Source organism: Tursiops truncatus, chromosome 8 (assembly GCF_011762595.2).
Source record: "Tursiops truncatus isolate mTurTru1 chromosome 8, mTurTru1.mat.Y, whole genome shotgun sequence".
NCBI lineage: Eukaryota > Metazoa > Chordata > Mammalia > Artiodactyla > Delphinidae > Tursiops > Tursiops truncatus.
Window position 1 is genome coordinate 26,649,866 of NC_047041.1, and position 26,227 is coordinate 26,676,092.

Here is a 26,227-nt window from a genome sequence, read left to right on the forward strand (position 1 = left end):
GTATATATAAATACAAATTTATTTAGTGTTTTCATCTTTTTCAGTTTCCTTTTTGGATAGCAGGGGCACATCAGGTCTTTGTTTTCCTGACAAACGAACCAATAAAGGCTAGAGAAACCTTCAGCTTACCGAAGATGTTGATTAGAAATTTAGCTAGGCTTTTTGCACAAACAAGGGCATGCATAATTGTTGATATTCAGATATTGGTGCATGGAAATTAAGAGAAATAAGATGATCACACTCAGGAAGATGGAAGAACAAAGGGAGAGAATTGCTAGGCATTTCTTGCAGGAAACCTCTCACAGTTGCTCAGCTCTTCCCAATTTCTTTGAGTGTGTCTCATTTTCCTTTTCTTCCACATCAAATCCAAATTAGCAGCAAATCCTCAACACTTTCCCAACCTCTTCATTTGCCCCATCTTGAATCTGATAATTTATCCCCAAGTAGCCCTTCAAACACTGCATACTTGAGGAGATTCAATACAAAGTTTGGGGGCTACTACAGGTGAAGAAAATACCAAATCTTTTCAATATAATAAAAAACGAGTTATAGCCAATCATTAAGGGGTATTTGTGGGCCGTTTTTGTTACGCAACCTTATGGAGCCCCAAGTGTTCAACTGTGAATAAAAATGGAATATAACCTACCATCTTTGTTATCAACTACTTTGTTCTGTGGGACAATAATTCCTTAGAAGTTATTTGAAATGCACTACTTCTTAGTGACTATGAGTTTATTACCACAATTTCCATAATGCATAGTGTTCTACATCTGCTCTGCAATTTCAGGAAAGAAAGCAATCTCCGTTTAAACTACTACATTAGGGTTTGCTTATGAAAATGTTTGTGTAAATGAATTAAGAAGATTTTCAATCAGTAAAGTATCATTTTCCTATTGAGGAAATTCTTGTTTGTATTTAGCAAAAGTAAAACTATTGAAATATATATATTTATTAGAAAAGCTTTAAGATTTTCTAAACATCACAAATATAATCATTAAAATTGCTACTTGAAAACAGTTAAAATAATAAAATCAGTAGCATCAACAAAGGTTATTTGCTATGTGGATATTTGTTTTTCTCCAAAGATCTCAATGTAGATAATTTATCCCATGTGTAAAATTCTTAAAAGTGAATATTAAAATGTTATTATTCAATACATAAAAAATGAGTAAATTTAATGGTGGCACAGTTTTAAACTTATTAAAAATAACATTTAAAAACATTGAGTTATAAGCTCTTTGGAGACAGGTGTATGTATGGGGAAGATTAATATCTGGTACAGGAAGAAAATAAAAGTATCTATTTTCTGTATCGGTATATACATATATGTGTATATAAATATGCATGTGTATATTGTATACACACATGCATCTATGTATACTGCATTTACAAAATTCTACATAGAAGAGATAAAATATCAAACAACTCATAAAATGTATAAAAAATATTCCTCTGGTACAAGGAAGAAAATAAAAATATCTGTATTTTCTGTATCGGTATATACATATATGTGTATATAAATATGCATGTGTGTATTGTATACACACATGCATCTATGTATAGTGCATTTACAAAATTCTACATAGAAGAGATAAAATATCAAACAACACATAAAAAGTATAAAAAATATTCCTGGAAGGACTAAGTGGTATAAGTAAAATTGCTTTAAGGTTTATAATGTAATTCTGAGTCTACGGTGAATAAATTTGGATTTTATGCAAAAATTTCCAAAAGGATTGTTATGTTCCTATGATGGCAAGAAGTACATTCTTACTTTAGTAATGCATCATCAACCTCTTTACCTTCAGTGGTAAAGATTTGGGGGAAAATGGGCTTGGCTGAAATATAACTGCATCATCTCTCTTTTTCCAGAGAGTTCAGCCAAAGTAGTGAGATTACAGACGAAATCACCACTACGACGTCTACTGCAAACTGTCTTTTCCTCAATTGCTGCACTTACCCAAACCACATGGCACAGATTTGGCTTCCTTAGGTTGTTTATTTTGAATGTAAAATGTTAAACCACTGTATGGTTACAGTCTCATAAATTTTGCAAATTTTTAGTCACTAAGACTTAGAAAAAATGATGAGCATCTGAATCTAGAACTTTAGACCCTTCAACTTTGTAGTCATGATTCTCATGTGATGATATTGTCAATTTTACTTTTATTTAGATTTAGTTAAGTTATATTCAGTATGACTATATTCAGGAAGAATACATTAGTCATTAAAATGAAGATCACATGTAGATATAAAACAAATAGATTTCAGAAATTCAAAAAGCTAAAAACACTTTTTATTTAAGAATGATATCTACTATACTTATTTATCATGTTTCTTGTCTGCTTTCTCTCACTAGAATGAACGTTCAATTGAGAGTGTAGGATTTTTGTCTGTTTTGTTGGCTAACATATCCCCGGGCTTATAACTGTGCCTAGCAAATAGCAGACGCTTAATAAATATTTATGAATGAATAAATGAATTTCTCAATCAACTTTATTTAACAGTATCATATACTATTACAGTGTATCAACATGTAAATAACAATATACACAAAGGAAAAACAAATGGGAGAACAGCAAGGCCATATCAATTTCGATCAAAATGAGTGAGTTCCAGTGCCACAACACTCTCAGCCTTCTTTTGTGTCTAGATATCTGTCTTGCACATAGTTTAATATCTAACCAATTCCATTGCTGTTGGAAGTTTTCAACTGAATTTGAGGGGTTATTATACACTGGTGCCAATATCTCATTCATTTATAAGGAAGAATATTTCTTTCAAAATGAATGAGATGATGGAGATGTCATAGGTCCTGGAATATCATTTTCAACAAAAGCAAATATAAGGAAGGATTCTAGTTTTTATTTTTTGAATTATTGAAGTTGCAAAGGTCAGAGGCATTATTTATATGGAGACTACATTTTTATACAAAAGACAGATACTAGTATTGCACTATTTTGATTGCAAAAATATTGGTGATATCACTGTCAAAGAACAGATAACTTTACAGAATAGTCATTATGTATATAGGAAACAATTGGATTCTTCAGTAATTTGTACTTATTTTTTGACAGCATGCTTCCTGAAAAACAGCCATGCTTGCAAAACTAATTCAATATTTTGGTTTTAAGAATTATATCTCCAGCTCCTTTAATAACAGAAAAAAAGGAGATTCTCTACATTATATTTATAATGCACATTAAAACACTTTATTTCACATATAACAGGCAAAATTTCAAAAAATCTTTAAAGAAAACAACTACGTGTATTCAGAAAAGAAGGACACAAATTCACAGATATTTACTTTTAGAAAATCTACGCTTGGAATTAGAAGTATGATAATTCCATCATTTACATACAATGACCTCATTTCCAGATATGGGAATGGATACATCAGAATTAAGCGACTCTTTTTCAACATCTATTTTCTTGAAAAAGATGAGGATTAATTCTTCTTTTGTTTTAGTATCTCAGGAAAGTCACAGAACTTAAAAACTTTTTTTTCTGGTTGTCCAGAGTTGGTCATCCAAGAAGAATCCCACATGAAAAATTAGCTTAAATTTACTACACAGGAGAAAAAGACTTGAGCTTTAGTTAGGAATGGTCGAACAGCGTGGAGCTCATTTCTTTCTTGATCAATTCCTTAAAATAGGATTCTTCATCAGAGGCTGAAAAGAGGAGGACTGAACTGAAGTATGACTTTCCATTACTGTCTTTTTTAGGAATGTATATATATATGTATATTATATATATACATACATATATATATTTAAGTCCCATGCAAATATTACACAATTAAGTTAGAAGATATATATTTTGCATCCTTACACAAAAACTGCTGTTGGTTGGTTTGCATTCTAAAATTATAAACTTCCAACTAAGTCTTGGCAGATTAACATTAAGTTTCTAGCTGGTGATGCAACACTGATAAAATTAACTGCAACATTATGAAAGCTTTTCTCTGGCATTTTCATGCTTTGACCTCCATGTCAAAATTTTGGAAATAACTTGACATTACTAAAAGCATAAAATTAAAATTACACAAGCTAAAAACTAAATTACATAAAATACTTCTACTTTATTTAGAGTAAGGGCTTCAAAAGTAGTTAAAAATGTGTTCTGCCTAATGAGACAGTGAGCTGAGGATATACAACTTTAAATTAGATAGAAAAGGTTACCGATTGTTGATCTCCTTTGACTAGCATTGACTCTAAAAAGCATGTTTGAATTTAGAAGAGAAAAATATGAGGCATCATATTATTTAAAAGATAAGTTCACGAGAATCTCTTTGAAAAAGCAGCCTTAAAATTTAGAGTATTTTTCATTTTATGATGTGACTGAATGAATATCATTTTTCTTAATTCCTAGGAGAATTCCAGTACATTTTATTGTGTATTTGTCACAGGTCAATGAGAAAAATAATCGGTATAAAAACCCCTTTTTGCATTAAAATTAAATATAAAATAAATTTATTTCTAAAGCATAGTTGTGTAAAGCATACTCATTAAAATCTTCACATTCATACCTCCACTATTATAAACAGACAATGCAAATCATTATTAAATGGATAAAGTACCTGAAAATTGTAATTTTAAACACTATTAACGATTATTACATTGGTGTTTTAAAAACATAATAACAACAATGATATGATGTTTACTACTGGATATTTTTATGTGATTAGTTGTTGATCTTTTTCATGTTTATTCTTTTGTCCTTTGAAATCTTAGCATTTCATACATTTCCAACTAGACAGCTTCAATTTTTAACACCTGAGCATTTTTCCAAGAACAGTAATGCAACAAAAGATAATACAAATAAAAGTACTAAATGTACTCAAAGTTCAAGACAAACTTATTCAAAGCCTCGATAGACTTTTGTGGATCAGAACACCCATGCCACCATCACTAAGATGCAGCTTTCATCCTCCCTGTTCACTGTAGCTGGGGAATTAAAATTGCCTGTGGACAAAATGGAACATCATAAAGCACAGACCAAAACTTACCATAATAGTGGTTACAACCACTGTTCTGTTCTCAATAGCTGCTGTGTCATTGCCAAGAGTGGGCATATCTTGAATTAAGACTAATTTATCCATATCATTCCAGTACCCAACCTGCCAAATACAGAAAATTATTGAAAACACATTTTAGAAGAGTTTTCTTTAGTTCTTATCAGAGCAATGAGAGGTATTAATAAGTAAGCAAACAAAACAAATTTATAAAGCACACAGTAATGTGTTTGGAAGTTTTCTTAATTGATAATGAGCCAGTTTTCCTGATGCTAATGATACTGCCTAGTTATACATTTGGCAAATTTGCAATTTACAATCATGGAGTAGCCAAGACATTGAGAATGGATGAGTTCAAAAAAGAAGGTGGATACAGATGGAATACCATTTGTGTTGATCCTCTTGTAGTGAGATTGATTGGCACCTTCTGTAACTAATTTACATGATTTTATCAATAATGTTACAGGTTTTATGGTAAAGGGAAGAGTCAGATTTACATAGGGTACACATACAAGATGTTTTCAAGAAAAAAGACTTGTGTATTTTTAAAGCAATATGGAAATAGTTTTTGGTTTCACATAACCTAGCCACTAGTCTCACCATTTTTAAATGCTAAATACATCAGATGTTAATATTAATGATTACTTAACATTTTCACTTTTGAAATTTTTTAATTTTTTCACTTTAAATCCTTATATTACTTCTCATTTAGATGTGGAACAAACTCCTTTCCATAAAATATATGAAGTAATTAGTTAAACACTTTACAAAGTAAATAAATGGGGTCCTAAAGGAAATTTAAGGTTCTTTTTATCATGCAGACCACTAAGTAATACTAATGGCTACCACTTCTTGCCTGCTTGCTCTCTGGCAGACACTGTAATGAATACTGTTTAAAAAATATATGCATCTTAAAGTTTATACACATAGCAAATGTAAAGGTAGGTGCAATTACCAGTCCATATACTTTGCTATTATGCTACATAAACTCCCAAAATGGGTGTTCGTTTAATGCTTGCCAAACTTCTTTCTTGAATTTCTGGCTGCAGTTGATAAAACTCATATTTCCAATAAAATGTATGTAATTGCTCACTGGTCTGTAATCACTATTTGTCCCAATATGTTTTGAAAGTCTCTCTTGCTTCCTCCAAGTTCTTAACTTTCATGTTAGTATTTGTGAACATTTTAAAATAAAGTAAGCATTAGCATATCAGAAAGAGACACTATATTATTCACAAATATTCAATAACAGAATAGACATAAAAAAGAATTTTCATTAATATGGTTTGCTATATTGCTTAGTTTGATCCAAAATTATGAGTATAAATCAATTCAGCAATTATTTTCAATTGCCCATTTGAATTTATTTATAGCTAATATTTATTTAATGAGTCAGTGAAAAATTTAATTAAAACAAAACAAGTATGACTTTGAGACCTATCCTCTCTTCAAATCCTACATGTACTTAAAAAATAACTTAAAAAACATAGTTGCTCCCTGTTAGTTTTCCTTTCCACATGACAGTTATACAACATAAAAATAGGTTTCACAGTTTAGTACTCTGTTACGATGCAGCCACCTTCCAGATCTCAGCAGCCCATTTTCTGGGAAAGCATTTTTTCTTTATTAATGAGTTCCCACAACAGAAAAACTACAGATCTGGGACACATTCTGGAGAGTCTTCGGATGTTGACAAGACCTTGACATTTTGCAGTTAAGAACAACCTGTGTGTTCATGACTATCTCCCCCCACCCAAAGATAAATGATTTAGAAGTACTGGCAAATTAAAATAATAGGCAAAATTTTACCCAACTGTATCTATTTGCCTTATATCTGCTTGAAATTCTGGTGAAAAAGAAAACCATGGTTTGTGTATGGAGTCATGGTTTGTGCATAGATCTCATGTGGGTCATGGACTTTTTGGGAAGTAGGACAGTATGGGGTGAACAGTGATATAAGGGTCACTTCTTAAAGAAAGGAATATTAAAGTTTATACCTAGAACTTCATATGAGATAGAGTTTTTCTCTCCAATTTTTCACAACATTTTACAATTTACTAGGGACACTTCCCATGCCTGATCTCATTTAATTAGACAGGGAAAGAGGCACTTTTTTCCTAGAGACAGAAATTCGGTGAAAAATAATTTTGTAATGTTAAAGCAAAAACATGGAAGCATTTAAATTGCTAACTGGCAGGAAATGTCAGAGAAGTATTTGTCTTCTTTGGATTCCTAAAGGTGAATTGTGCACAAATATAACCATAATATAATATATGAGTAAATATCTCCATATTTATGGTGGACTTTGCCTGCAATGTAGGGATTATGTAGAGATGGAGGGGCTATGAGAAGCCTCTGTTCTACTCAAAGTTGGTTCCTGGGAGAGCTGGTTTGACCAGACCTGTCCTGAAAGATATGGCTTAGTTCTCATACCAACCCTCAAGGGAAAAGTTATGGGCCCTGGGACTGATGATATTTTGTAACAGTTACGAGAATAGCTTTGAAGCTAGATGAGCATTAGTCTCCACCCCAGCTCCATCTCTTTCTAGTTTAACATCCCTGAGCAGGTTACTTAGTTTCTCTGAGCCTTACTTTTCTCTTCTATAAAATGAGAAAAATACATGTTACTTTCAGGTTGCTGTAAGGATTAAATATTAAAATGCACATCAGTTTCCCTTTACTGTGTCTGGTGTATAACCTGCTCTCAGTAAATACAATTTTTATGATTAAGAATTCCTGAAACCACGCAAGCCTGGTTTTAGAGCATTCTTGAGAGATCACTGGAATGGCAAGAAGATTCCACCATACTTAGGAGCTGAGACTTCAGAAAGAGCTTTGTGGCTTCTGCTTAATGAGACTCTCACTCACTTTCCCTGTTACGGAAGTCAGACAAACTGATGGGTTAACTCTCTGATCTATTTTCAAAGATAGCTCTCTTACTGGCAAGTGTTCAATTTAAAAGAATGGTTGCTCGCTTTTCAGACATATTGCCAAGTCTCACCAGCAGAGTGTTTCTCATGGTAGTTCATTTTTAAGTTTAATATTCCTGACAGAGTGCCCAAGAAAAACAAAGATGGATGAGTCTACACCATTTCACATTTCATATTTCTTTTAAGAGTCTTAGACAAATGTCAGCTGAGTGTGAAGATGTACCGTTCCTCACTTTTCCAACTTATTCTTTAACTTTCTCCTCTAAAAACCTTAATTTTTGTTACCATCATGTTTCAATAGGCCATGAAAAGATTCAGTGCCGTAAGTAGCCCACTTGATGTTACCACTAGTTACCACCAGCTTCCTTTTTCCATTATTCTTTCTTTTATAAAGAGATCATTTTACTTTTTGTACTTACTGTTTTGTGAAATATGGAATTGTCTTTTGCATTTTAGAAAGGTTCTACTTAAATGGCTAATTTTGCAGAGTCTGGTTTGTGGCAGGCTGGTCACCAGTTAGCCAATTATTTTAAGGACTTATGGAATATTCTGTCTGCTCCACAGATAGCAGAGGGACTTTGCTTAAAATGGGCTTCTTTGTTTCTTGTTGCTGGTTGCGTGCTGACAGAGTGGGTGAAATTGGTGTTTACATGGAACCTCCTAACTTTCTTCTTGGGAGCATGTCAGTCCCTTTCTTCGGGTAGTACCCTTAAAAGAGCCCATCATACAGCTTGGCTTTCAAGCTGTCATTCCATCTCTTGCCCTTACTTGATCTGGATCAGATAGGCTCCTGCTTACCCTATATTAGCTGGCAGCCTGCACTAAAGGAGATGCCACTAAAAGGCTGAAAAGCTAGAGATGGTTTGCATGGCAGCTCCAAATCTCTCCTCACACATATGCAGAAGCACATGCTATGACAGACTGGAGCAAAACACAGCTTGGAAAGTCTTTGCCATCTTCCATGTATGACTTTAATTATCCTGCATCCAGCCTATCCTCAGGTTCTTGCCTCTACCATTTCTACCTATCCAAACTAACTTCATGACTAACTTTAAATCTCCACCATGCAGCCTTTGATTTGTTTTCCTCCAGCTGGAAGTGATCTCTTCCTCTTTAGACTTTCCACATGCTTTCTCTTTAACTGTCCTATGGAACTTACTATATTCTATGCTACTAGAAAATAAACTCCTTTACAGCAGAGTCTACTCAGGCAGGGTACTAGGTAGAAGGGTTCTGGAGTCAGACATATCTGAATTAAAAATCTTTGTTTTCTCACTTGTAGGCCTTAGACAAGTAACCATAGCCTATTGCACTGTAACTTTCTCACTAGAAAAAAGGAGATAATTGTACTCTGTTACAGGCTTATTGTGAGGATTAAATTACACCAAGTCCAGTGGTTGGGACATAGCAGGCATTTCATAAATTGTAACTATCATTATTATACTAACAAAGGAAAGTATATTTGGGAAAGTTTTTTTAAACAGCCAAGTGTTGAAACAAATAGTTTTTAGATAATGTAAGTTGAGCATGTCTTTCCTTGAGCATCCTAGCTAATGCTAGAGAAAAGAATGTTAAAAAATTATATGTGTTAAGTATAAAATGTTTATAGTCAATTGCTGTGGTGGAATTATATTGTTCCATTATATAAAGTACTTTTTGGACATTGGGAAAACTATGCTTAGTCACATCATAAGAAGACTTGCAGAGTTACTTTCTGAAATCCAAAAGTCTTTCATCATCAGCTTCCTAAACAACCTCCCTGGCTCCTCAGTTGATGTTCTTAGGTGTTTCTCTCCCTCTTCAACCTAACAATAATCTTAACAATATTATCTTCCATCTCCTCTTTTCTTTGCTCATTTGAATGTTTACTTGCTTATTTCAGGAACATTTAGCTTGTTCTAAATATGCCCTTTAGAAGTAGTCTTCTTTGTTCTCTCTCTAATAGTTTCATAAATGACTACATGGAAGTGAGTAAGTCTCTTACCTACATTGTGTGCTTTCCTGAAGAGTACATTATGGGTTCTGTGGGATTTTTTTGCTAAGCCTTTAAAAATATTGCTTCTATTTTGGATAAAGGATGTAAACAACATGTAAATTAGTTCATTTCAGCTTTGGTACACCACTAAATATCAGTCATAGGACACAAGAATTTATTTCAGCATGAATTATCAAGAAAGTATTATTTGTAAGTGTAGTTGACCCTTAATCAACACAGGTTTGAACTGCTCAGGTCCACTTTTACACGGATTCGTTTCATAGTAAATACTACAGTACTATACAATCTGTGGTTGGTTGAATCCTCGGATGTGGAACTGCAGCTATGGAGGAACCACATATATGGAGGGCCCACTAAAATTTAGACCTGGATTTTTGACTGTGTGGAGGGTCAGAGCCCCTAGCTCCCACTTTGTTCAAGGGTCAACCATATTCACAATTTTTAAAAAATGTAGACTATCCAGCTACCTTTCACCTATAAGGCTTTAAAAATGTCAAATGAAAACTAAGAAAACAGTTGAAGTGTGGCTCACCTTTCTAGGTCCTGTGCTCTTTAGCTCAAACACATCCATTGTGTAATTGACCCTACGTCCATAGTGGTCAAACTGAACATTTCCTGTCAGCCCTTGAATTTGAACCTATGAATGAAAAAGAAAATCCACACATGTAATCACTTGCCATTTTAATTACAGAAATCTTGACTTCATCTGCTAGGCTTATGACTACACATGGGTATGGAACTATAAATTATAAGCAACTCACTAAAAAACCATGGGATATTTGAGCTACTGGGATAGAATCTGAAAGAGGAATATCAAAGTAATATATAAGCAATTCTGTTATGTGTTTGGGAGATGAACATGTTTTATTTATTTATTTTTTATTATGAAGTTCCCATTGTAACTAACAGAATACTCCCTCAAAATTGTTTATAGGAATGGAAATATGGTTTGTTTTATAGTTACTTTTCTGTTTTATCTGCATATACATATAACAGATTAAATAGCCCTGATAACCACATCGGATCATATTTCTCCTCATTAATATTAAAATTAAGATATAAGAAATCCAGAAAAATAAACATATTTTTGAAAATATTCAAGTGTACTTTATTCCAAATTTCCTTTAATTCATTTATACTTAACTTACATTCTGAATCCATGACATTTCAGAACGTTTAAGATGTAATACTAAAAATACAGACATATCACATTAATCACTTGAAAAATGGTGTTAGTATTAACTATAAAAGACTAAAGTAAACAAACAATCCAAGGTTACAGGCAATTTAAAGATCTACTGAGAAGAGACCTTCAAGATGGTGGAGGAGTAAGACGTGGAGATCAACTTTCTCCCCACAAATACATTAGAAATACATCTACATGTGGAATAACTCCTACAGAACACCTACTGAATGCTGGCAGAAGACCTCAGACTTCCCAAAGGCAAGAAACTCCCCCATGTAACTGGGTAGGACAAAAGAAAAAGGAAAAAACAGAGACAAAAGAATAGGGACAGGACCTGCACCTCTGAGAGGGAGCCGTGAAGGAGGAAAACTTTCCACACACAAGGAAGCCCCTTCACTGTCGGAGATGGTGGGTGGTTGGGTGGAGACTTCGGAGCCATGGAGGAGAGCACAGCAACAGGAGTGCAGAGGGCAAAGCAGAGAGATTCCCACACAGAGGATCAGTGCCGACCAGCACTCTCCAACCTGAGAGGCCTGTCTGCTCACCTACCAGGGCGGGTGGGGTCTGGGAGCTGAGGATCTGGCTTTGGAGGCCAGATCCCAGGGAGAGGACTGGAGTTGGTTGCGTGAACACAGCCTGAAGGGGGCTAGTGCACCACAGCTAGCTGGAGGGAGTCTGGGAAAATGTCTGGAACTGCCTAAGAGGCAAGAGAACATTGTTTCAGGGTGCACAAGGAGAGGGGATTCAGAACACTGCCTAAACAAGCTCCAGAGATGGGCGCGAGCCACAGCTATCAGAGCAGACACCAGAGATGGGCATGAAATGCTAAGGTTTCTGCAGCAACCAACAAGAAGCCTGTGTGCAAGCACAGGTCACTATCCACATCTTCCCTCCTGGAGCCTGTTCAGCTCAACAATTCCGGGGTCCCATGATCCAGGGACAACTTCCCCAGGAGAACACATGGCACACCTCAGACTGTCATGCTGGCCTCTGCCACTGCAGGCTGGCCCCGCATTCCGTACCCCTCCCTCCACCCAGCCTGAGTGAGCCAGAGCCCCCAGTCAGCTGCTTCTTTAACCCCATCCTGTCTGAGCAAAGAACAGACTCCCTCTGGTGACCTACACGCAGAGGCAGGGCCAAATCCAAAGCTGAACCCCAGGAGTTGTGCAAACAAAGAAGAGAAAAGGAAATTTCACCCAACAGCCTCAGGAGCAGTGGATTATATCTCCATAATCAATTTGATGTACCCTGCATCTCTGGAATACCTGAATAGACAACAAGTATTCCCAAAATTGAGGTGGTGGACTTTGGGAGCAACTGCAGACTTGGGGTTTGCTTTCTGCATCTAATTTGTTTCTGGTCTTCTGTTTATCTTAGTTTAGTATTTAGAGTTTATTATCATTGGTAGATTTGTTTATTGATTTGGTTGATCTCTTCCTCTTATTTTTTAATGGTTGCTCTCTTCCTCTTTTATATATATATATATATATATATATATATATATATTTCCTTTTTCTCTTTTTGTGAGTGTGTATGAGTATGGTTCTGTGTGTGATTTTGTCTGTAGAGCTTTGATTTTACCATTTGTCCTAGGGTTCTGTCTGTCCCTTTTTTTTTTTTGTACAGTTTTTAGCATTTGTTATAATTAGTGGATTTGTTTTTTGGTTTGGTTGCTCTCTCTTTCTTTATTATTACTTTTGAATTTTTAATAATTTTTTAAATTTTATTTTAATAACATTATTTTATATTTTTCCTTCTTTCTTTCTTTTTTTCTCCCTTTTCTTCTGAGCCATATAGCTGACAGGATATTTGTGCTCTGGCTGGGTGTCAGGCCTGTGGCTCTGAGATGGGAGAGCCGAATTCAGGACATTGGTCCACCAGAGACCTCCCAGCTCCATGTAATATCAAACAGCAAAAGTTCTCCCAGAGATCTCCATCTCAATGCTAAGACACAGCTCCACTCAACGACCAGCAAGCTACAGTGCTGGACACCCTATGCCAAACAAGTAGCAAGACAGGAACACCACACCACCTATTAGCAGAGAGGCTGCCTAAAATCATAATAAGCTCACAGACACCCTACAACAAACAACCGGAAGCAGACTTGCCCACCTGAAAGACAAGATCCAACCTCATCTACCAGAACACAGGCAGCAGTCCACTCTACCAGGAAGCCTACACAGCCCACTGAACCAACCTCACCCACTGGGAAAGGACACCAAAAACTATGGGAACTATGAACCTGCAGCCTGTGAAAAGGAGAACACAAACACAGTAAGTTAAGCAAAATGAGAAGACAGAAAACAGCACAGCAGATGAAGGAGCAAGGCAAAAACCAACCAGATCTAACTAATGAAGAGGAAATAGGCAGTCTACCTGAAAAGGAATTCAGAATAATGATAGTAAAGATGATCCAAAATCTTGGAAATAGAAGAGAGAAAACACAAGAAACGTTTAACAAGGACCTAGAAGAACTAAAAAGCAAACAAACAATGATGAACAAAACAATAAATGAAATTAAAAATTCTCTAGAAGCAAACAATAGCAGAATAACTGAGGCTGAAGAACAGATAAGTGACCTGGAAGATAAAATAGTGGAAATAACTATTGCAGAGCAGAATAAAGAAAAAAGAATGAAAAGAAATGAGGACAACAATTGTCTCAGAGACCTTTGGGACAACATTTAATGCACCAACCTTCGAATTATAGGGGTCCCAGAAGAAGAATTGAAAAAGAAAGGGACTGAGAAAATAGTTGAAGAGATTATAGTTGAAAACATCCCTAATATGGGAAAGGAAATAGTCAATCAAGTCCAGGAAGCAGAGAGAGTCCCATACAGGATAAATCCAAGGAGAAAAAGCCAAGACACATATTAATCAAACTATAAAAAATTAAATACAAAGAAAAAATATTACAAGCAGCAAGTGAAAAATGACAAATAACATACAAAGGAATCCCCATAAAGGTAACAGCTGATCTTCAGCAGAAACTCTTCAAGCCAGAGAGAGTGGCAAGACATATTTAAAGTGATGAAAGGGAAAAACCTACAACCAAGATCACTCTATCTAGCAAAGATCTCATTCAGGTTTGATGGAGAAATTAAAATCTTTACAGACCAGTAAAAGCTAGGAAAATTTAGCACCACCAAATCAGCTCTGCAACAAATGCTAAAGGAACTTCTCTAGGCAGGAAACACAAAAGAAGGAAAAGACCTACAATAACAAACTCAAAACAATTGAGAAAATGGTAATAGGAACATATATATGGATAACTACCTTAAATGTAAATGGATTAAAAGCTCCAACCAAAAGACATAGGCTGGCTGAATGGATACAAAAAACAAGACCCATATATATGCTGTCTACAAGAGACCCACTTCAGACCTAGGGACACATACAGACTGAAAGTGAGGGGATGGAAAAAGATATTCCATGCAAATGGAAATCAAAAGAAAGCTGGAGTAGCAATACTCATATCAGATAAAATAGACTTTAAAATAAAGAATGTTACAAGAGACAAGGAAGGACACTACAAAATGAGCAAGAGATTAATCCAAGAAGATATAACAATTATAAATATATATGCACCCACCATAGGAGTACCTCAATACATAAGGCAAATGCTAACAGCTACAAAACAGAAAATCGACAGTAACACAATAATAGTAGGGGACTTTAACACCTCATTTACACCAATGGACAGATCACCCACACAGAAAATTAATAAGGAAATACAAGCTTTAAGTGACAAAATAGACCAGTTAGATTTAATTGATATTTGTAGGTCACTCCATTTGAAAACAGCAAATTACATTTTCTCTTCAAGTGGTCATGGAACATTCTCCAGGGTAGATCATATCTTAAGTCACAAATCAAGCCTTGGTAAATTTAAGAAAATTGAAATCATACCAAGTATCTTTCCCGAAACAACACTATGAGACTAGATATCAATTACAGGAAAAAATCTGTAAAAAACAAAAATACATGGAGGTTAAACAATACACTACTAAACAACCAAGTGATAACTGAAGAAAACAAAGAGGGAATCAAAAAATACCTAGAAACAAATGACAGTGAAAACACAACGACCCAAAACCTATGGGATGCAGCAAAAGCAGTTTTAAGAGGGAAGTTTACACCAATATAATCCTACCTCAAGAAACAAGAAACATTTCAAATAAACAACCTAAACTTACACCTAAAGCAATTAGAGAAAAAAGAACAAAGCAAACCACAAAGTTAGCAGAGGGAAAGAAATCATAAAGAACAGATCAGAAATAAATGGAAAAGAAATGAAGGAAACAATAGCAAAGATCAATAAAACTAAAAGCTGGTTGTTTGAAAAGATAAACAAAATTGATAAACCATTAGCCAGACTCATCAAGAAAAAAAGGGAGAAGACACAAATTCATAGAATTAGAATTGAAAAAGGAGAAGTAACAACTGACACTACAGGAAAACAAAGGATCATGAGATATTACTACAAGCAACTATATGCCAATAAAATGGACAACTTGGAAGAAATGAACAAATCTTAGAAAAGCACAACCTTCCGAGATTGAACTGGGAAGAAATAGAAAATATAAACAGACCTATCACAAGCACTGAAATTGAGACTGTGATTAAAAATCTTTCAACAAACAGAAGCCCAGGACCAGATGGCTTCGCAGGTGAATTCTATCAAACATTTAGAGAAGAGTTAACACCTATCCTTCTCAAACTCTTCCAAAATATAGCAGAGGGAGGAATACTCCCAAACTCATTCTATGAGGCCACCATCACCCTGATACCAAAACCAGACAAGGATATCACAAAGAAAGAAAATTACAGGCCAATATCACTGATGAACATAGACGCAAAAATCCTCAACAAAATACTAGCAAATAGAATCCAACAGCACATGAAAAGGATCATACACCATGATCAAGTGGGGTTTGTCTAGGAATGCAAGGATTCTTCAATATATACAAATAAATCAATGTGATATACCATATTGACAAATTGAAGTAGAAAAACCGTATTATCATCTCAATAGATGCAGAAAAAGCTTTTGACAAAATTCAACACCCATTTATGATAAAAACTCTCCAGGAGGTAGGCATAGAGGGAACTTACCTCAACATAATAGAGGCCATATGTGACAAACCCACAGCCAACATCGTTCTCAATGGTGAAAAACTGAAACCATTTCCTCTAAGATCAGGAACAAGACAAGGTTGTCCACTCTCACCCCTATTATTCAACATAGTTTTGGAAGTTTTAGCCACAGCAATCAGAGAAGATAAAGAAATAAAAGGAATCCAAATCGGAAAAGAAGAAATAAAGCTGTCACAGTTTGCAGATAACATGATACTATACATAGAGAATCCTAAAGATGCTACCAGAAAACTACTAGTAATAATAATTAATTAATAATAATTAATGCACAGAAATCTCTTGTATTCCTATACACTAATGATGAAAAGTCTGAAAGAGAGATTAAGGAAATACTGTCATTTACCACTGCAACAAAAAGAATAAAATAACTAGGAATAAACCTACCTAGGGAGACAAAAGACCTGTATGCAGAAAACTATGTGACACTGATGAAAGAAATTAAAATGATGCAAACAGATTGAGAGATAGACCTTGTTATTGGACTGGAAGAATCAACATTGTGAAAGTGGCTATACTACCCAAAGTAATCTACAGATTCAATGTAATCCCTATCAAAGTACCAATGACATTTGTCACAGAACTAGAACATAAAATTTCACAATTTGTATGGAAATACAAAAGACCCTGAATAGCCAAAGCAATCTTGAGAAAGAAGAACAGAGCTGGAAGAATCATGTTCCTGGTCTTCAGACTATACTACAAAGCTATAGTAATCAAGACAGTATGGTAATGGCACAGAAACAGAAATATAGATCAATGGAACAGGATAGAAGCCCAGAGGTAAACCCACGCACATATGGTCACCTTATCTTCGATAAAGGAGGCAAGAATATATAATGGAGAAAAGACAGTCTCTTCAATAAGTGGTTCTGGGAAAACTGGACAGCTACATGTAAAAGAATGAAATTAGAACACTTCTTAACATCATACACAAAAATAAACTCAAAATGGATTAAAGACCTAAATGTAAGGCCAGACAGTATAAAACTCTTAGAGGAAAACATAGGCAGAACACTCTATGACATAAATCACAGAAAGATCCGCTTTGACCCACCTCCTAGAGAAAGGGAAATAAAAATAAACAAATGGGGCCTAATGAAACTTAAAAACTTTTGCACAGCAAAGGAAACCACAAACAAGATGAAAAGACAACTCTCAGAATGGGAGAAAATATTTGCAAACGAAGCAACTGACAAAGGATTAATCTCCAAAATTTACAAGCAGCTCATGCAGCTCAATATGAAAAAAACAAAGAACTCAATCCAAAAATGGGCAGAAGACATAAATAGACATTTCTCCAAAGAAGATATACAGATTGCCAACAAACATATGAAAGGATGCTCAACATCACTTATCATTAGAGAAATGCAAATCAAAACTACAATGAGGTATCATGTCACACCGATCAGAATGGCCATCATCAAAAAACCTACAAACAATAAATGGTGAAGAAGGTGTGGTGAAAAGGGAACCCTCCTGCACTGTTGGTGGGACAGTAAATTGACACAGCCACTATGGAGAACAGTATGGAATTTCCTCAAAAAACTAAAAATAGAACTACCATACTACCCAGCAATCCCACTACTGGGCATATACCCTGAGAAAACCATAATTCAAAAAGAGTGATGTACCACAATGTTTATTGCAGCACTATTTACAATAGCCAGGACATGGAAGCAACCTAAGTGTCCATCGACAGATGAATGGATAAAGAAGATGTGGCACATATATACAATGGAATATTACTCAACCATAAAAAGAAATGAATTTGAGTTATTTGTGGTGAGGTAGATGGACCTAGATTCTGTCATACAGAGTGAAGTAAGTCAGAAAGAGAATAACAAGTACCATATGCTAACGCATATATATGGAATCTAAAAAACAAATGGTTCTGAAGAACCTAGGGGTAGGACAGGAATAAAGATGTAGACGTAGAGAATGGACTTGAGGACACAGGGAGGGGGAAGGGTAAGCTGGGACAAAGTGAGAGAGTGGCATGGACATATATACACTATCAAATGTAAAATACATAGCTAGTGGGAAACAGCTGCATAGCACAGGGAGATCAGCTTGGTGCTTTGTGACCACATGAAGCAGTGGGATAGGGAGGATGGGAGGGAGATGCAAGAGGGAGGAGATATGGGGATATATGTATATGTATAGCTGATTCACTTTGTTATAAAGCAGAAACTATCACACTATTGGAAAGCAATTATACCCCAATAAAGATGTTAAAAAAAGTAAATAAAGATCTACTGAGGTAGTCAGTAGATTAGTAGATTAATAGTGTTTGCCAATGTTTGAGGTTCTTCCTCATTCTTGGCCCAATGTAGGCTTGTACTTCTTGCACCCTTTTTGGTTAGCTAGGTCTATGTGACTCTTTCTGACAAATGAGTTGTAAACAGATGTGATGAGTGCCAGAGCATTTAATTGCCAATTAGAAAACTGCCCACAACTCTTTGCCCTTTGTAGCATTCAAGATGGTAGCTGCTATGTCAGCTTGGATCCCTGAGTGATTATAATAAACAAAGTGCCCCTACTAATCTGGTGATTGTGAGTGAGAAATACTCTTTTGATGTTTTAAGCCACTGAGACTTGGGGTTGTTTATTACTGTGGCATAACCAACTTATCCTGGCTAAGCATCTACATATCATATAAACATCAGTATTCTATCCAGTATCCTATTTAGAAAAGTCTCAGAAATGAAAATGGTTCAATATAATAAAATGACAATTGTAATATATATTTATTCACAGATAGATTATTCTGTTTTCTTGAATATGCCATTAAAAAATGACTGTGAAATAAATTGAATGTAAATAAAATTGTGTGTTACCTGTTTTAGCGTCCTCTCCATGTCAATCCCCTGGCCCCATGGAGCAGCAGGATTTGCCAGACAATCTCCAGCATTTCCTCTCCTGGAAATATCAATTTTCTGTCTCCTAAGACTTCGGAATGTTTCAGCCATCACAAGGACTCCATCGTAAGTCAGAGCAGATGTATACTAACAAAATGAAAGTAATTATAATGGTAAATGTTAAATTCTTATCAATCACCGGAATTGGGGACTAGTCTGGGGACTCTGTTTGTTTATGACATAAAGTACCATGCTGCCAGAAGGGCAGTTAAATTACTGATAATTAATTGCCTCTAGCTTCAGAAATTTCTATTATTACTTTATTACAAAGACTGTATATCAATTCTTAACACTGTGGTTTTAAAAGGAGAAAACACACTCTGAAAAATAGAAATTCTAATGCACAATTTTCCATCAGTTGGGAGAAGCAAGGCCTCTAGGTGTGGTCTTTTTGTTGTGTCCAAGTGAAACAGCTAAAGTATAAAAAAAAAAAGACTAAATGCCGTAATCTCTTGCTGTGTTTGAACCCCTGGAGGGCTGGAATGTCTCACTCTTTCCTCCTCCAAATGCCCATCAGGAGTCCCTGAGATTTAATATATGTTTATTGACTTGGAGTATATAACTCTGTCCAGTTTCTCAGAAGAATGAGTGGGAATGTTTACTGTTACTCAGATATAGAATGCCAGAAATAACATCTATTTATTTAACAAGTGTGTATACACATGGTTAAATAAGCACAAGTATTGTTATGTCCATGCCTGTTGAGTGTGCTCAGGAAGGTTAAGTCATTTCTCTAAGTTTTTATCATAACTTAGGATACAGTGGAGAAATGAAGTATAGATCATCTGCTTTCTGATGATTGTCCCATGCTTCTCTTTGAGAAAAGACAAAACTCTCAGGAAAAGATTATTAAGGTTAGGAGAGGAAATGAGGAAAATCTGAGAAGAAAATGTGATTTGTTTAAGCTGAAAATAAAAAGAACAGGGAACATTTGTAAAGTTTGATTAGAAAATTCCTAAACATATGAAACATATGGAACAATTCTCTTGTGTGGCAGAGCATCAACTGCTAGTCATAAGAAAAAAATATATTATCTCTTTCAGGAATTCCATATGGTCAATTCTATATGATTAACACATTCTAAGCCTATACGAGAGGTACTTTTGTGCTATGGAATGTGGAAAATGATCCTGAATTGCTGCTTATAAATTAATAAAAATCGTTTGAAATTTAAATCATAGAAAGTAAACTTAGGCAATATACCTGCTAAGCATAGCAGTCAGCGATCCTGGGAAGAGAAGGACTAAAACATGGATAAGATAAAGAATATAAATTCTAACAAAGAACCTTTCAATGTCAGAGAATCTAATTAAAGCTTCATCAGAAAGATTTATGTGTGACTTATAAATTATAAGCCTTGCTATATATTCTTCAAGGACATGACAAAATAGGTTTAATGATAAGCATACACCTTCATATTTGGAATGGGATGGTCGAAGGAAATTAAGGTACTTAACCAAGGTACTCAGCCAAAAATGGACATACCTCCTCCACTGCCTGGAGCAACATACCTTTGAGTAGAGAAAGCCATCAAATCATCTTTCTGGATGGCAAGAAAATAAAAACAAGTAATAAAGTAGAACTTATCAAAGATATAAAGGGCAAGAGAAAATATGCAATGCTAGCATTTTAGGATCAAGGAGAAGAAAAGAAAACTATTGTTGCTTTTCTAATAGGAAGAAAGAAGCTGAGAGATATGACTCCAAAAAAGCAAAAGCACTTGCTGTGTTTTAAAAAGTCCATTCATTTTTATGAAACAAGTGAACTAGAAAAGAGAACAGATATCGTATAGAGTGGAGCAGAGAAAAGCAGACATTCAGCCAGAGTGGCAAAAGCTTTTGACGGGTCATAGAGCTGATAGATGGAAAGAAGCAGTAGTTTAAACTGGTTTTACCATTTTAAAGGATTTCATTCTTTTCCATGTGTCTTATTGTGCTGAAGTCCAAGAAACCATATTTATGGGCACGCATTTCTAGATGGTATCTAGAAATTCTTATTAAACATACTCTTCATTTTGGAGGAGAGTAAAACTAAGTCTTGACCTAGAGCTATTCACTGCTTTAACCAGTGATTAGAATGGTGGGATGAATTCTGTTTATCAACATTTGTATATAAAAATATAGAGTTTGGCAGAATCACAGCACAGTGGCAAGAATTTAGGTTTTGAGAACTAGGTGAATTCTAATTCTGCTACTCATAGTTTTATGGGAATATGTTGTACATTTTTCAGCTATGAAGCAGAACAAAATCAAATAAAATAATGACTATCTTCTGTGGTACTTGTGAGGATTGAATTTCATAGCATATCTGAGAGCTAGATACTGGCTAGGAATGGTGAAGACTACAAAGATGGCCCAAAAGATGGCTGTCTAGTGCTCCTCAGTACAAGAAAGCTGTGATGTGTCTTATGGAAAAAAATACATGTTAGATAAGCTTTGTTCAGGCTTGAGTTATACTGCTATTGGCCATGAATTCAATGTTAATTTATTGACAATGTTTTAAATAAGATATCTTTAAACAGAAACACAGATAAAACAAAGTGTTATGTGTTGATTGTTTGACAAAAATGTAGTGACCTAACCTTGTAATTTCCCCTAGGAGTAAGTGTTCAGTATTCACTCATTCAGTGTTCATGGCAACTTTATAGAATGGGACTACCATGAACAATAAGAACTGGCTATATCTATTTATTAAATGGCCACTGGGTGCCTACTATTACGCTAAGAAAACTCTGAAAGATGAGAAAATTATATGTATTTACATATAAAACAAAGTGCCCAAAGCTTTGACATAGATAAGTCTGGTTGGAGATGATCAAATAGTAAACATTGTGATAGGCTAAAGGCAAGATAGGGAAGGACAAACGACACCAGTGTGTCCAGACAGGAGGACCACAGTGGACACATATTATTACATATTATCACTGAAATGAAAAAAGTCACAAGGTGCTGCAAAACACTGCCAAGAAGTTTGAAGCCCATTCTACATACTAAAACTGTAAGGGTAAAAAGAACTTGAAGAGATGGTTTACAGAAAAAATGCTGAGATAAAATATGGCTGAGAAAAAAATGTGAGGAAGGAAGAAATACAAATAGAGAAGAGAAGGGCAAGGGAGTCTCTACATACATTGATGACAGAATGAGGGGAATATCTGTAAAGCAAACTGTCCCAATGAGTTTAGAAGGAAGCTTTACACTTTTCTCCGTGTGTATTAATACTTGATATACTTGAGCTTTTGGGATGATTTTTCTCTGAACCAGCTTGAAGGCAAAAAGACTAAAAGACTTCTCAAGTTTCTTTTAATCCTGAAGGTGGTTTACATCTTGAAAATTTTTTAGTTTTTTAATATGCTTTCATATGTATTATCTAAGCATGAGAAGTGGTGTAATATAGTGGACAATGCACTTGTCTAAGACTCAGGGAACCCATGACTTGGTCCTGGGCATTCCACAAACCTGGTCCTTGACTCAGGGACAGCCAATTAACATACCATTTAATATCTTGTATTTATTAATCTGTAAAATCAGAGGGTTGGACTACAGTGTTTGAGCATAGTGGATACTCAATAAATGCTTTCTTTTGAAATTCCATGCTTCTATAGAGTAGTGAAAATGTTATGACTAGCCAAATTCCTATATTACAGAGAAGAAATTGACATGGATAGTAGAGAAAGTTTTATAATTAGGAAATGGAAGAACCGACTTGCTCTACCCCTAGATCATAGTTTTCTAGGCTAGAATTTCCAAATTATATTTGAAAACTTTTTACTAGAATACACAGTGAGAGATTAGTAAAAGTTGTTGAAATGATGAAACCTTTTTATGTAGGAATTCAAAACCATGTAGGAGTTGGAGTTTAAGAAACATTATGCCATTATTTACATGATATCTAAGGAAGTCATCTATCTCTTCAGGAGAGAAAAAAATGTGCTTATGTTCAGAAATTTACCAGCTTCCTTTGTAGATACCAATAACATACTTCTGTAATGTCTGTCACATAAAATTTAAAAATCTGACATTTTACTGTTAACTTGAAAGAGAAATTTTGCAGAAGCTTATACATTTTACATTTCTACCAATTTCCCAATTTCCCTACTCATTGTAAATCACTTTGCAAATATATTTTTATCTGGGTGGAATAGCTACCAGTGGTTGTTCACATTTGAAATATTTAGTTAACAAAATTTTTTTAAAAAGCATACAATTTCTTCATGGAAATTCATACACAAAGTAATCATAAAATAATATAAAAACATAATATAATATATATAATATAATATATAATATAATATAGTAAACTACTTGAACTAATGTCTAACAACTCCTCTCTTAAATATAGAAATTTAGAAGTTATTAAGGGCTGTGTGACAAATAGTGAAAAAATATTTCTGCCCTATGCCACATTGTGTCTGGCAAAATATTACTAGGAAAACTGCATAATGAGCTTTCTACCTTAAATTTTAAAAAATACTAAAAATTCTAAAAATAGATAAGATAAAAACAAACAAATACCTTTGGAGGTGTCTCGGATCCTGGATATTCTCTCTGATCTAGTTTCTTCCAGCGATCCATTAATTTGGTTACCATAGGTGTATTAAAATCTACTAACTGGAATCCTGTAACATTGGCTCCACCATGTATAAACCTCTCAAGAGAAATATCCTTGAATCCCTATAAAAATCAATATGACAGTTTGTTTATTATTTATTTATTTATTATATACATTTATTATTATATACATTATTATTATATATACATTTATTATTATACATTTTGGCTCTTCAATGGTAACATAAATTGGTAATCAATATGATTTCTAATAAAGTGATGGCTAGAAACAGATGGAAGATCCAATTTAGCTGTTAAATTCTGTCATTCAAAATTTAATACATGACACCACATCAACAAAAGAAAAGACAAAGGTCACATGATCATCTCAATAGATACAGAGAAAGCATTTGACAAAATTCACCATCCACTCATGATAAAAATTCTCACCAAAGTGGGTATAGAGGATACATATATCAACATAATAAAAGCTATTTATGACAAACCCACAGCCAACATAATACTCAATGGTGAAAAGCTGAAAGCCTTCTTGCTAAAATCTGGAGCAAGACAAGGATGCCCACTCTCACCACTTCTATTTAACATAGTATTGGAAGTCCTAGCCACAGCAATCAGAGAAGAAAAAGAAATAAAGTGTATCCAAATTGGTAGGGAAGAGGTAAAATTGTCATTATATGCAGATGACATGATACTATATACAGAAAAATCCTAAAAACTCCACATAAAAACTACTAGATATGATAAAGGATTCAGCAAGGTAGAAGGATGCAAGATTAACATACAGAAATCTGTTGCCTTTCTTTACACTAACAATAGATATCTGAAAGCAAAAGTGTAAAAAATAAACTTTCAAAATCACATCAAAAAAATTTAAAATACCTAGACATAAACTTGACCTCAGAGGTGAAAGACTTATATCCTAAGAACTATAAAACAATGATAAAGGAAATTGAAGATGATTCAAAGAAATGGAAGGATATCCCATGCTCTTGGATTGGAAGAATTAACATTGTTAAAATGACCATACTATCTAAAGTACATACAGATTTAATGTGATGCTTATCAAATTAGCCATGCCATTTTTCATAGAACTAGAATGAATAATCCTAAAATTTATATGGAACCACAAAGGACCCATAATTGAAAAGCAATCTTGAAGAAAAAGAACAATGGTGGAGGCATAACCGTCACAGATTTCAGACAGTACTACAAAGCTACAGTAACCAAAACAGCATGGTCTTGGCACAAAAACAGACATATGGATCAATGGAACATAATAGAGAGCCCAGAAAAAAACCCACACACCTACAGTCAGTTAATCTTTGACAAAGGAGGCAAGAATATACAATGGAGAAAAGACAGTCTCTTCAGCAAGTAGTTTTGAAAAAGCTGGACAGCTGCATATAAATCAATGAAGTTAGTATATCCCCACACACCATACACAAAAATAAATTCAGAATGGCTTAAAGACTTAAATATAAGAAATGATCCCATAAAACTCCTAGAAGAGAACATAAGCAAAACAATCTCTGACATAAATTGAACAATGTTTCATAGGTCTCCCAAGGCAAAGTAAATAAAACCAAAAATAAACAAATTGGACCTAATCAAACTTAAAAGCTTTTGCGCAGTAAAGGAAATCATAAATAAGATGAAAAGACAACCTACAGAATGGGAGAAAATATTTGCAAATGATGCAACCAACAAGGACTTAATTTCCAAAATATACAAACAGCTCATACAGCTTAATAGCAAAAAAACCACAAACAACCCAATCAAAAAATGGGCAGAAGACCTAAACAAACATAATAGACATGTTTCCAAAGAAGATATACAGATGGCCAAAAGGCACATGAAAAAATGCTCAACATTTTTAATTATTAGAGAAATGCAAATCAAAATCACAATGAGGTATCACCTCACACAAATCAGAATGGCCATCTTCAAAAAGTACAAATAATAAATGCTGGAAAGGGTGTGGAGAAAAAGGAACCCTCTTACACTGTTGGTGGGAATGTAAATTGGTGTAGCCACTATGGAGAACAGTATGGAGGTTCCTTAAAAACTAAAAATAGAGTTACCGTATGATCCAGCAATTCTACTCTGGGACATATATCTAGAGAAAACTCTAATTTGAAGACATTTGCACCCCAGTGTTCATAATAGCTCTATTTACAGTAGCCAAGACTGGAAGCAACCTAAGTGTCCATCGACAGATGAATGGATAAAGAAGATGTGGTAAATATACACTATGGAATATTACTTAACCATAAAAAGAATGAATGCATGCAGCAACATGGATAGACCCAGAGATTATCATACTAAGTGAAGTAAGTCAGATGGAGAAGGACAAATATCATATTATATCAGTTATATGTGGAATCTGAAAAAATGCTACAAATGAATTTATCTACAAAACAGACTCAACAGACATAGAAAACAAACTTATGGTTACCAAA

The 26,227-nt window shown here is 34.6% G+C and overlaps 1 protein-coding gene across 1 annotated transcript in view; it reads right to left on the reverse strand.

Moving 5' to 3' along the window:
- Positions 1-26,227, reverse strand: part of GRIA4 (glutamate ionotropic receptor AMPA type subunit 4) — a 516,704-nt gene that overhangs the window by 64,746 nt on the left and 425,731 nt on the right. The window contains exons 7-10 of the mRNA XM_019948657.3: positions 23,712-23,870; positions 19,120-19,287; positions 10,473-10,577; positions 5,009-5,119 (exon numbers count right to left, since the gene is read on the reverse strand). Coding sequence (XP_019804216.1) covers positions 5,009-5,119; positions 10,473-10,577; positions 19,120-19,287; positions 23,712-23,870 — 543 coding nt within the window. The remainder of the gene's footprint in view (positions 1-5,008; positions 5,120-10,472; positions 10,578-19,119; positions 19,288-23,711; positions 23,871-26,227) is intronic.